Here is a 13,493-nt window from a genome sequence, read left to right as displayed (position 1 = left end):
CATTCGATCCCTGTGAAACCCTACATTTCAGTAGGATAATGCACGACCGCATGTTGCAGGTCCTGTACGGGCCTTTCAGGATACAGAAAATGTTCGAGTGCTGCCCTGGCCAGCCAATTCTCCAGATCTCTCACCAATCGAAAACGTCTGGTCAATGGTGGCCGAGCGACTGTGTCGTCACAATACGCCTGTAACTATTCCTGATGAACTATGGTATCGTGTTGAAGCTGCATGGGCAGCTGTACCTGTACCCACCGTTTAAGCTCTGTTTGACTCAATGCCCAGGCGTATCAAGGCCGTTATTACGACTAGAGGTGGTTGTTCTGGGTACTGATTTCTCTGGATATATGCACTCAAATTGCTTGAAAATGTAATCAGATGTCAGTTTAGTATAATATATTTGTTCAATGAATACCCGTTTATCATCTGCATTTCTTCTTGGTGTAGCAATTTTTATGGCCAGTAGTGTATATTAAGATGATATCTGTTCTTTCGGACATGTCCAAAAGAACAGATACCATCGGTGACTATGCTGCTCGTTAGAATGAAATTACTATGAAATGAATACCCTTAGCTGCATACAGGCGTTGATATAAGTCAACTGGGACAGTAGAAAACGTGTGCCCCGAACGGGACTCGAATCCGGGATCTCCTGCTTATATGGCAGACGCTCTATCCATCCGAGCCACCGAGGACACAGAGGATAGTGCGACTGTAGGGACGTATCTCTGGCACGCCTCCCGTGAGACCTACATTCGCAACGTATTGTCCCGCACTATATTCGTAGTGCCCCTACTCGCTGCTTTACTGCCGATTCCCGTAAGAGTTCGGGCACTGTTTGTGCATCCGCACAGAAGAAGATGGTCAAATGGCCGGTGAGCCTTAACTATATAAAACAGTGGCCGAACTCTTACGGGAATCGGCAGTAAAGCCGCGAGTCATGAGTAGCTCAGAGTGTTCGGTCAGAGGGTTTAGCTACCCTCTGTAATAAAAAAATTGAGTGAAAGGTAGCCGGCACGGTAGTTCAGCGTGTTCGGTCAGAGGGCTGTTCGCACTCTGTAGTAAAAAAACTGAGTACAAGAATCAACGATCAACTTGAACGGATGTCTTGTAACGTCCGCCCAGACCAAACGCAACGAACTATATCGAAAAAAAAAGAAAAAAAGAAAAAGAGTGATAGAGCGTCTGCAAAGTAAGCAGGAGATCCCGGGTTCGAGTCCCGGTCGGGGCACACATTTTCAACTGTCCCCGTTGAGTTATATCTACGCCTGTATGCAGCTAAGGGTATTCATTTCATAGTAAAATGAAAGAGTCTGAGGCATTTTGGCTCAACATCAACCCGTTTCTGAGAAAACCGACCCCTGAAGTACGTGACGCGCAATCGACTCAAAATTGACTGGATCGAAAGATAACTGAAAACCGATCGTTTTTCTGTCATCATACCTGGTGTCCACAAACGTATACTTTCCTAGAAATCGAGGAGAGAACCTGTTACGACTGTCGCATAAGCTGTGTTGACAGAAGTCAGGGGATACCCCCTAATACCGTATCGGACCTCCTTCTGGCTGGCATATTTCTGCAACTCGACGTGGCATGGACTCAACAAGTCCTTAGACGTCCCCTGCAGAAACATTGACCCATTCTGCCTCTAGAGTAGTCCATAACTGCGAAAATGTTGTTAGCGCAGGATTTTATGAACGAACAATCACCTCGATTATGCTCCATAAATGTTCGATGGCATTCTTGTCGGACGATCTGGGTGGCCAGATCATTCGCTCCAACTGTCCAGAATGTTCTTCAAACCAATCGCAAACAATTGTCGCCGGTGACGTGGAATTGTCATCCATAAAAATTCCATCTTTGTGTTTGGTAACGTGAAATCCATGAATGATCTCCAAGTAGCCGCAATAGCCATTTCTAGCCAATGTTCGATTCATTTGAACCAGAGGACCCAGTCCATTTCATGTAAACACAGCCCAGCCCATTATGGAGCCACCGCCAGCTTGCACAGTGCCTTGTTGACAGTTTGGGTCCATGGCTTCGCGGGATCTGCGCCACACTGGAACCCTACCATCCATCAGCTCTTACCAACTGAAATCGGGACTCATCTGCCCAGAGCACGGTTCTCCAGTCTTCTAGGGTCCAACTGATATGGTTACGAGCTCCGGAGGGGTGCTGCAGGCGATGTCGTGCTGTTAGCAAAGGCTTTCGAGTCGGTCACCTGCTTCCATAGCCTATTAATGCCAAATATCGCCGCATGTCCTAACCTATACATTCGTCGCCGGCCGCTGTGGTGGAGCGGTGCTAGGCGATTGAGTCCGGGACCACGCGGCCCCTACGGCCGCAGGTCCAAATCCTGCCCCGGGCAGTAGTTCTGAGTTTAAGGGACTGATGACCTCAGATTTTAAGTCCCACAGTGCTTAGAACCAATTCCTTATCAAACAGTTGTCTACTAAGTTCCCTCGACAACTTCTAGAAGCCTGTCACAGGAAAAATGTGATACCAAAATGCGTACCCCACAGACATGTGAATACTAGAGTATCAGTTTGCTACTGTTCGGGTAACGTGTTCATGTTGTGATATATTCAGTATTTGGATGTGTATAATGAAATATGTCCACCTCCATAGCTGAGTGATCAGCGCCGGTGACAGCCACGCATAGGACCCAGGTTCGATTCCCGGAAATACCCGGTTGTTTTCAGATAGGGAAACTCGGTGGGGAAAGGACGAGGAACTCTGAATAATAACCGTGACTAAACAACAAAGCAAGATTGGAAATTACTGTTGAATCCTATGAGGCACTAACACATCGACTATGTTGTGTGGTCTTGCATGTATCCTGTGCAGCTAAGTGCCACAAGAAACTGAGCCCCCTTCCGGGGCGAGAGCAAAGTAGGTCCAGAGCCTGAGGCAGACTCAGATCGGAATCTGTATCTTTAGCAGTGCCTGCGGTGCCGCTGACATAGGCTTGCATTACACGCCTCCCACGCGATCACACGCGGTCCTCCTGACTTCTGCTCCTTCCAGAAGCTTCTGTGCTGCTGGTCACGTAGCCTGCACAATCCTTACAAAAACTCGGTTTCTACTGCTTCCTAGAGTCCCTGCTGACGTTAGGTTACTCCTTTATCGGCACACCTTGTTCAGCATTATACCCGTAGCAACACACTCTGCCCGCATCTCGTGGTCGTGCGGTAGAGTTCTCGCTTCCCACGCCCGGGTTCCCGGGTTCGATTCCCGGCGGGGTCAGGGATTTTCTCTGCCTCGTGATGGCTGGGTGTTGTGTGCTGTCCTTAGGTTAGTTAGGTTTAAGTAGTTCTAAGGTCTAGGGGACTGATGACCATAGCTGTTAAGTCCCACAGTGCTCAGAGCCATTTGAACCATCTGAATTTGAGCAACACACTCTCAGTACTTCCCGCTGCTTATTCCTGACACATTCGCGACATTGGAACGGGGTGCTCTTAGCCTATTGAAGCCAACTGAGGAGCTACTGGACCGAGTAGTAGAGTCACCAGCTCACGAAAACCTGCAACAACGGCCGGCAGAGCGGCGTGCTGACTCAACGCCCCTCCATGCTGCGACCAGCGATGCCATTGGTATAGGATGACATGGCGGTCGGTCGGTACCGCGGACAAAGTTTACGTTTAAACTGAAATATGATATTATTAATTTCGCTGAGCGTATCTAACCTGCGGCATCTTTGCTGTGTTCGATGTGCGAACTATCTGTAGCTCTTTTTTGGGAGAAAAGAAGTCGATAACATCCCAAAAAAAGGTCGACGCAATCAGGCTCAATTGGCGCGTTTGTCTGTGTTTTGAATCAGTTATCGGCTACTGCACGTCGCGCGGGGGGCCACTGAGAATCCGACTTGCCCGAATTACCGGCCGCCGATGTCGATGCACCGTACCAGGAGGTGGAGGGAAGGGGGAGAGGTCGCGGCAGTGGCGCGCGCCGTCAATGACATTCGATTAGCGGCATTGGCGGGCGCGATCGCGGCCGGCCAGAAACGCCACAGGCCGCCTCGCGCCTTTCAGGAGAGCCGGCGAGGCTTAATTGGGTTATTCAGCGGCGGCGGCCGGTCGATACCGACCAACAGCCATCGTTTCCCCAGGTGAGGGCTCCAGCCGCCGACGTCGGCTGACGTATCACCAGGTCGTCTATACTACACAGGAGTCAATAACTTCTTTTGCAGCTAGTGCTTAGGCACATCGATTATGCTTAGGTACGCATAGAACCATAGCGAGGAGCGGCCAGAGGAGTGTTCTACTTAGAATCTCGGGGGCTTTCGATAGGACCCCGATTGATGATGATGATGATGTTTGGTTTGTGGGACGCTCAACTGCGTGATTATCAGTGCCCGTACAAATTCCCAACCTTTGCTCAATCCAACCTACCACTTTCATCAATGAGGATGGAAGGATGAGGACAACACAAACACCCAGTCATCTCGAGGCAGGTGAAGATCCCTGACCCCGCTAGGAATCGAATCCGGGACCCTGGACCTCGATTGAGGCACTGTCCATGGTACTGGGAGTTTTCCTTATAAACACTGCAATTCGCCACAGAGCAGCTGCCTGTTGGCTGAAGAGGGGAAGTCGCGACAAAATAACAGCAATAACTGGACAAGACATAACTGACAAACGAAAATGAAACAAGTGGGTCAGACAAAATGGGACACAACTGATAAGGGAAGACTAGTCTACTCTTACTTCCCCAGTATACGAGAGCGGATGAATCTGAAGTACATAAACCCAACACGCGGTATGGTGGACTTTCTCACGGGCCATGGCCCGTATCTTGTGCATCTCCACAGGTTTGGCTTGAAACAGACTCACACTTGTGCCTGTGGTGATAGTGGTACACCTGAACACACAATGCTCATCTGCGATGCCCTAGGGCACGTAAGACAGAGTCTGGAAACCAGGGCACAGGACAGTTAATACTCAGCCAGGATGACTGGAACTCTATAAAAAAACATCGCAGACGAAGTATCGCGAGCACTGTATGCAGCATACAAACAGGAGAGACCATACGCTAGAATAAGGCAGGCTCTACATCGGACAGATCAGCAGTACATGGTAAAAGACACAGGCAGAAGCACATACACGGAGTCAGATGCTATATCACACACAGGAAGTGAACAAGAGGTAAACATACAAAAATAGCAAAAGTAAGCGAAGGCGTGCAACACTAAATAGTATCAATATCAAACTGTAGCTCTCTGGTAGCGGTTTGTAATACCATTTCATAGCATGTAACGCTATCTGAAGATGAGACATTTCTTCTTCTTGCGTCAGGTGTGAATGGCTCGAAGTTTTACCGAACTTACACACAATCCAGCTGACTATGACGTTTTAAATCAACGCTCAATCTCCACTGTTACCTTTAGTTCGGAAACACATTGTAGCTTAAATAATCAATACATTGAATTAAGTATTACCACTGTCAAGACAACATACGTAACAGATGTAACCATACACCCTCAAGCCAAATTGCCATCTCTTGTGTCTTCCATTAAATACACTTTAACTTTAATTTGAAATACATCCACAACCTATTATGTCTCTTATTTATTATCATTATCTAATTTAGCAACAAGTTTAAACAAAATTGTGTATATGCATTTGTATTTATTATAAATATTTTTTATTTGTTATTTATTTAAATTACCTTTTTCTAAAATTTTCGACAAAAAGAAATGTACTGGTAATAAAAATGAATTTGTATGACATAACATTAAAATCGCATAATGTACGACCTGCTATACAATAACAGGCAGCAGGTCTTTGCTTGAGAAATAAATAAATATAAATAAATAAATTTTGTATGGAGCAGTCCGTACGAGTCACGCGTTCGTTCAATTCTCCTTACACGCAAACTGAGTTAACAGGTTTCAGATTTCAATAAATTCTTTCGTATACTGCCGGAATTAAATGTGACAAAAATGGCTCTGAGCACTATGGGACTTAATTGCTGAGGTCATCAGTCCCCTAGAAGTTAGAACTACTTTAACCTAACTAACCTAAGGACATCACACACATCCACCCCTGAGGCAGGATTCGAACCTGCGACCGTAGCGGTCGCGCGGTTCCAGATTGAAGCGCGTAGAACTGCTTGGCCACACTGACCGGGATAAATGCAAGATCCGCAAGGAAAAGGTCATTTCATTGAATCAGCACACCGTGTTCCACTTCTGACGGCAACGTAGTCATGCATTCTCGCATGCAAACGATCTTAAAAGCTAAAATTCATGGCGAAATCTTCGGCTGTCATTTATTTTGGACAGTTCGCTACTAGTTTCGGTCAGTGACGATTATCAAGCTTAGCTGGCATTAACGGCAGGGAAGTTATACCATAATTTCAACAACAGTAATTTACTCTTTTAAGCCCACCACAGTACGTAAAAAATTTCTCACATTAATAACTGTGTTCGATAATTTTCTTCAAGAAAAGTGTGTTACTAGCTGTCGATGTAGACTTGCTTCTTGACACAAATAATCGTACATAGTTATTATTATGAGTAATTTTTCACAAACTATGGTGGGCTTAAAAGGCTACACTCTTTCAGGTTACCGTGAACATAAACCGGATGTTTATTTCAGTATTCTCGGTGACCATTTCTTGCCATTTTCTACATTTGCGTGATGAGTTTGCTGTAGATACTCCCGTCTTCGAAGGTAACAACATCCGTGTTTACTGGGCAGCCCGTGAACGTTTCTGGTTTGACGAACATTGACGCTTCGACTCGCCTGATAAATCATCCGATCGTACTTCCACAGGAAATACCCTTCATTTATACTACTCACTGTTTTTCTTGACGATGTGGTTGCAATAACTGTTCTTACTGGGCGGACCTAATTTTAAAAAAGTACTTGCCGTGAGCGGTAATTACGAACGTACGGGTTCAGCCAATCGAATGTCGCGCAGTTCGGCGTGAATAGTTCGCCGGGGAATAAAGGGCGAGGAAAACCATTTAGGACGATGAGGCTTTGTCCGAGCACTCAATTTACAAATTGACCTATTGTGCTAAGAGCGATCCACTGATGGCTTAAGAGGCGGCGCACAATGGAGATGAACCTAAAACGCAATTGTTTTGGCGACTGCGCAGCGCGCGCGCGCGCGCCGCTGAATAGGGCGCGGCTATAATATCACTTTGCGTATGAAAACTGGTCCCGGCACGGAGCCGCGGGCTGCTCGCCATTACCGGCGAGGTGCGCAGCTGCAGCCGCGCCGGCGAACAGTTCCATTATGCAAAGCACCGCCCGTCGAGCCCCGCCTCGTCCATTGTTTCCGGAGCCGGGACTAGGGTAGTTGGAGCTGGAAAGCTCTGGGCTAATCTCCCGTAAAGGGCCCCGCGTCTGATTCTCAGCTGACAACTTTGCCAATATGGGCGCTCTTACCGTCCTAGGGCGGGCAGAAAATTTCTCGCTCAGAGCAAACATGGCGTTGCTATAATTGAAATTTTGGTGTGTTGCGTATGTATGGTTCTCTGCAACTTGCACACAAATGGAGAACGTCATTTTTTTCCAGAAATCTACATCTACGCCCACATCAACGTGCGTACTCCCAAAATCATTGTGAAGTGTATGGCGGAGGGTACTTCCCATTGCACCATGTACTAGGGGTTTCTTCCCTTTTCATAGGCAGCGGAAGAAAGACCCCTTATAAGTACATATGAAGGTAGTATCTGTTTCCGATAGAACAGGTACCATTTATGACCGTACAGCTTCTCTAAAATGAAACGATAATTGAATCGACACCGTAGCTGCAAACAGGCGTTGATATACATCATCTGGGACATGTTGAAAATGTGTGTCCCGATCGGGACACGAACCCGGGACCTCCTGCTTACATGGCAGACGCTCTATCCATCTGAGCCACCGAGGGCACAGAGGACAGCGCGACTGCAGGGACTTATCCCCTGCAAACCCCCCGTGAGACCCACATTCCCAACATGTCCACACCACTGTATTCGTAGTGCGCCTAATAGATGTTTGCCCATCACACTCATTATTCGTGGCAGATTAATCTACCAAGCCCTGTACGAGTTGGAGCATAGCGAGTGCGTTCGCACAAGAAGGTCAATGGCCGGGTAGCCACATTTTAACTATATATGAAGGTAGTATCTGTTCCCGAAAGAACAGATACCATTGATGACCGTGCAGCTTCTCTAGAATGAAATAATTGAATTGACATCCTAGCTGCAAACAGGCGTTGATATACATCGTAGGGGACATGTTGAAAATGTGTGCCCTCGCTGGCTCAGATGGATAGAGCGTCTTCCATGTAAGCAGGAGATCCCGGGTTCGAGTCCGGTCGGGGCACACATTTTCAACATGTCCCCAATGATGTATATCAACGCCTGTTTGCAGCTAGGGTGTCGATTCAATTATCATTTCACTCCTTAAGTATGTGTATGTTCGCTACTGCAAGTACACTGGTGTGCAAAACTTAAGTACAAGAGTAGCTTCCTATTGATGTTTCACTGCCAAGTAACAGAATTCTATGAAACTTGGACCATACGTAGGAAGAACTGCAACAGTAAAGTACAGAATGTAACTCAAACAAATGCGTAATGTGACGAATAGATGTAACACTTTTATTCAAAGACAGCTGATCGCGGTGGCCGAGCGGTTCTAGGCGCTACAGTCTGGAACCGCGCGACCGCTACGGTCGCAGGTTCGAATCCTGCCTCGGGCATGGATGTGTGTGATGTCCTTGGGTTAGTTAGGTTTAAGTAGTTCTAAGTCTAGGGGACTGATGACCTCAGCTGTTAAGACCCATAGTGCTTAGAGTCATTTTATTCAAAGACAAATATTATGCTGAAGTCACCGCAATTTATGATTGTCACCTAAACATTAGGAAGGGAGGAACATGGTTCTTAACAGTGTGTGTTATCACCACGAACGGCAGTGGTGCTCTGCAACGTCCCCTCTCCCCCGCCTTGATGCCGGCCGCTGTGGCCGAGCTGTTCTAGGCACTTCAGTCCAGATCCGCGCTGTTGCTAAGGCCGCAGGTTCGAATCCTGCCTCGGGCATGGATGTGTGTGACGTCCTTAGGTTAGTTAGGTTTAAGTAGTTCTAAGTCTTGGGGACTGAAGACCTCAGATGTTAAGTTCCATAGTGCTTAGATCCATTTGAACCATTTTGAACCCCGCCTTGACCCCATGCTGGCCAGAAGGTCAGTAAGAAATTCTTGTGGTAGAGTGTCCCATTCCTCCCTAACCGCGGTTGAGAATTTATGGGTGGCAGTTGTTGCGTGTGAACGTTCTGCATTGAGTCTCCCCAAATCATGCGACATGTCTTCGAAGGGGTTTAAGTCAGGGGACTGATAAAGCCAGTCCATTCACCGAATATCCTCTCGTTCCAAGAGGCCTTCCACCTGCTCTGTTCAACTGGGTCGCGTATTTTCATCCATGAAATTAAAGTTAGAGCCGGATGCGCCTCTGAAAAGCACCGCATGGGGAAGGAATACGGTGTATCAATAACGTTGACCGGTCAAGATATCGTGTAACTTGGAGATCAGTAGGTAATGCCACTAAGCCTGTTCACAGCAAAACACCTGTATCACCGAAAAGATTATGTTCGACTATACTCGTATTTCCATTACGTGTTCTCACCTCTCGCCGTATGAGGGTACTTCAAGAATCTCTACTCAGACTTACTCTGCTCTTACCCGAGAAGAGCACGCGACCCTACCCCTCGTTGATCCAATTTCTGTACTCTTGGTGCCATCGCAAACGGTGCCGCTGACCTGCGTGTGTCACGGAATGCAATGTACTGGTCGTCGGGCAAAGAGGTCACCCTCATGCAGTCACTTTGCCGCTGTGTAGAGTGAGACTGCGTGCCTTTCAGTCCAGTTAAATGTGGTTGCAACTGCATCCGATGACATGATTCCCTTGTTTCCCCGTGCATAACGTAGTAGTCGTCTGCCGGAGTAGCTCGCCGTGGTCGACCACCAACTCACCTTCAGGTAGGAGTGTCTGTGGTTCGGAACGCTGCCCATGCACATGAAACAATGCTGTCAGTAATACCGAACTCCTGGCCTACACTCGTCACATTTCGTCCTCCTTCCAGTTCCCCGATGATTTTGCCCCGTGTTACTCCATCCAGATGTTCTCCCTGAGCCTTGTTGTAATGAAGAACATCACCATAGTGAATCGTATCTGCTTGCTGAGTGACGCACTGTGTCGTCTCTCGTTTCTTCAACTGCCTCGTGTTGCGTGGGATACCCCATTTGGCTCTATAGTCACACTGGCTCACGCCATGTGAGGCCCAACTTTCGCTGCACGACTGGGAGACCTCTGGCGACATGCTACCGCGCTTTCATTCATCCAGCAAGTTTTTAATATGTTACGTCACTTTAGCCATACATGGTTACACTCCATACTAATACCTTCAGGAAAGACTTCCTAACACTTAAATCTATTGTCGATGTTAACAAATTTCTCTTCAGCATTACCATTCTACATTTCGGCCATTATCAGTAATTTTTCTACCTGAATAACGAAACTCATATGCTATTGAAGTGCCTAGTTTCGCAATCTAATTCCTTCAGAATCACGTGATTTAATTCCTTAATTTAATTATCTTCACCGCGCGGGATTAGCCGAGCGGTCTGGGCGCTGCAGTCATGGACTGTACGGCTGGTTCCGGCGGAGGTTCGAGTCCTCCCTCCGGCATGGGTGGGTGTGTTTGTCCGTAGGGTAATTTAGGTTAAGTAGTGTGTAAGTTTAGGGACTGATGATCTTAGCAGTTAAGTCCCATAAGATTTCACACACATTTGAACATTTTTTTAAAAATTATTTTCCATGTTTCGCTTTTGTTGATGTCCATCTTACATCCCCTTCCAAGACACTGTCTTTTCCTTCCAGCCGCTCTTCCAAGTTCCTTTCTGTCTCTGGCAGAGCTACAATATCATCGGCAAACCTCAAAACTGTTGTTTCTTCTTCCTGAACGTTAATTCCTTCTCTAAATTTTCCTTTGGTGTCCTTTACTGCTTGCTCATTGTAGAGATTGAATAACGTCGAGGATATACTACAACCCTGTCTCACTCCCTTCTGAACCACTGCTTCCCTTTCAGGTCCCTCGACTCTTACAAATGCGCCGGCCGCGGTGGTCTAGCGGTTCTGGCGCTGCAGTCCGGAACCGCGGGACTGCTACGGTCGCAGGTTCGAATCCTGCCTCGGGCATGGGTGTGTGTGATGTCCTTAGATTAGTTAGGTTTACGTAGTTCTAAGTTCTAGGGGACTTGTGACCTAAGATGTTGAGTCCCATAGTGCTCAGAGCCATTTGAACCATTTTCTTACAAATGCTTTCTGGTTTCTGTACATGTTGTTAATAGCCTTTCGCTCCCTGTACTTTCCACTACCACCTTCAGAATTTCAAAGAGAGTACTCCAGTCAATGTTGTCTAAAGCTTTCTTTAAGTCTGCAAATGCTATAAACGTAGGTTCACCTTTTCTTAAACTATCTTCTAAGATAAGTCGTATGGTCAGTATTGCCTCGCAGAATAACACGAAATGTAACACATTATAATTATCGTTTATGTCTCACTTTTTTCCATTTGGCCGTCAGTCCTATCTGGTACGGATTCATCATGTATGGTATCAAGCAGAATAATACAATTTGTAAGTCCCTTTAAATACATAAAGGCCCATCGGTACCGACCGACCGCCTTGTCATCATCTGACAGTGGCGTCATTGGATGCGGTGTGGAGCGGCACGTGGTCAGCGTACCGCTCTCTTGGCTGTCATCAGTTTCGTGATCCTGGAGCTCCTCAGTCATCACCACGAGGGCGAGCTCACTCCGTTCCAGTCCTCCCACAAAGGGAACATCCTTGGAAATACCGAGAATCGAACCCAGTTCCCCTGCATGGTTGTCATCCGCACTGACCAATCAGCTAGAGGGGGAGCCTTGAAATACACGTGTCACCAAAAAGTTACCAAGTAAGCTGGCATTAAGATGACAGAAACTGTTCCAGTACAATATACTTCTTATTACACTTATTCCCAATCTAATATTATTATTTATTTGGTTACGTTTATATGAAATAAAAATTATACAAAGAAAAGGGTAGAAACAAATTCGTGGACATGCAAAATATATCTAATTCATGTTAAATTGGCGTGTAAAATTTTCCCCGATTATTGCTAATAATATTTTTACTGCTTTTTTTTTCAGATCGAGGACGCGATGCTGATGTTTGATAAACAGACCAACAGACACAGAGGTAAGTACCAAAGTCTATTAATGTTCATCTTTCGTTCACGTTTTCCATCCCGTTTCACTTTCGCAATTTGCGATAGCCGGATACACAGCGACTGCGCGGTCCCTACTACTTAGTACGAAAGTGGATTCTCTATTTAGCAACAGCAGGATTTTTTTTATTAACTTCGTCTTCATATTTAATATCTTTATACGACTTTGTCGTAATGGATTTTTGCAGCCCGGATGGACTGCAATCACAAGTTGGTTAATTGGAAAACTTTCGGGGGGAATTATTTCGATTGTGCGAATGAGGTGACCGCGGGTTTCTTTGGCGGGCGGTTAGTTGCCTCGTTTCTGCTGCTCTCCTCTCCACTTCCCTTCCCTGCGCAGGATACACACTGGCGGTTAATGAATAAAACGGCGGAGGGCCCAGACGGGTGAGCACAAAACAAATTTCCTTTTAATTAACTGCACTGTTCTGACACTCACAAACAAAAAATATATGTACAGAGTGAAACTTTAATGCCAGAATGGGAAACTTAATAAAGGCGGCGGGTCCCATGGATGCACACGCACACACGTATCGCGGCCACCTTTTATCAAGGACAACAAAGCCGAGTCGCATTTCATTTGCCAAAATGGCAGCAGTGTTTTGCGGCCGACGTGGTCTCGCTGGCGTGAGTATTTAACGGTTTTCTTCTGGTCGCTTCCGCCTCATGGAATGTGAGCGATTCCTTCGTCATTCTGCAGAGTACTATGACACCTGTGGCAGAGAAAGTCCGTGTAACATACGCAGACACTGATTATGGAAAACAGTTTGGAAACGACGCATTGCTCTCCTGGTCTGACTTTGGTCATAGGTTTTTCGTGTTTTCCTGTCTTCGACCGCACAGTCTGGTAAATTAGTTGAAAATAGAACATCCTATATCTGCCGGTGTGATTGGAATTACGATGCAGATTTGCAATGTGATCAGTCATCGAACACAACATACGTATGCTACAAATCATCGACTTTATTACACAAACAAATAAATTCATCGACACATACACTATCCTTTTATACTTTAGTCTGGAGCATAATTTCCGAAAATCATATTAAATAATTACGTAAATAAAAATTTAATTTAATATTACACTTTCTTTAAGTTGGACTAAAACCTATTAAATAATTTCTCGTAGCCAAATACAGATTCCTAAACCTATACAGGTAGTCCTGAAAATGTGTGAGTCTGAATTTTTTGCAAAAACGTAAATACTTGTAACATTTATAACGAAAACCTTAGGGCG

The 13,493-nt window shown here is 46.1% G+C and overlaps 1 protein-coding gene across 1 annotated transcript in view; it reads left to right on the top strand.

Annotated features, from left to right (window-relative positions):
• The window catches only part of LOC126094195 (RNA-binding protein Musashi homolog Rbp6), a 1,305,639-nt gene that overhangs the window by 965,558 nt on the left and 326,588 nt on the right, over positions 1–13,493 (top strand). Inside the window, exon 5 of the mRNA XM_049908777.1 lies at positions 12,180–12,228. Within this exon, the coding sequence (XP_049764734.1) occupies positions 12,180–12,228 (49 nt within the window). The remainder of the gene's footprint in view (positions 1–12,179; positions 12,229–13,493) is intronic.

Source organism: Schistocerca cancellata, chromosome 1, assembly GCF_023864275.1.
Source record: "Schistocerca cancellata isolate TAMUIC-IGC-003103 chromosome 1, iqSchCanc2.1, whole genome shotgun sequence".
NCBI lineage: Eukaryota > Metazoa > Arthropoda > Insecta > Orthoptera > Acrididae > Schistocerca > Schistocerca cancellata.
This window is presented reverse-complemented; position numbering and strand designations above follow the sequence as displayed.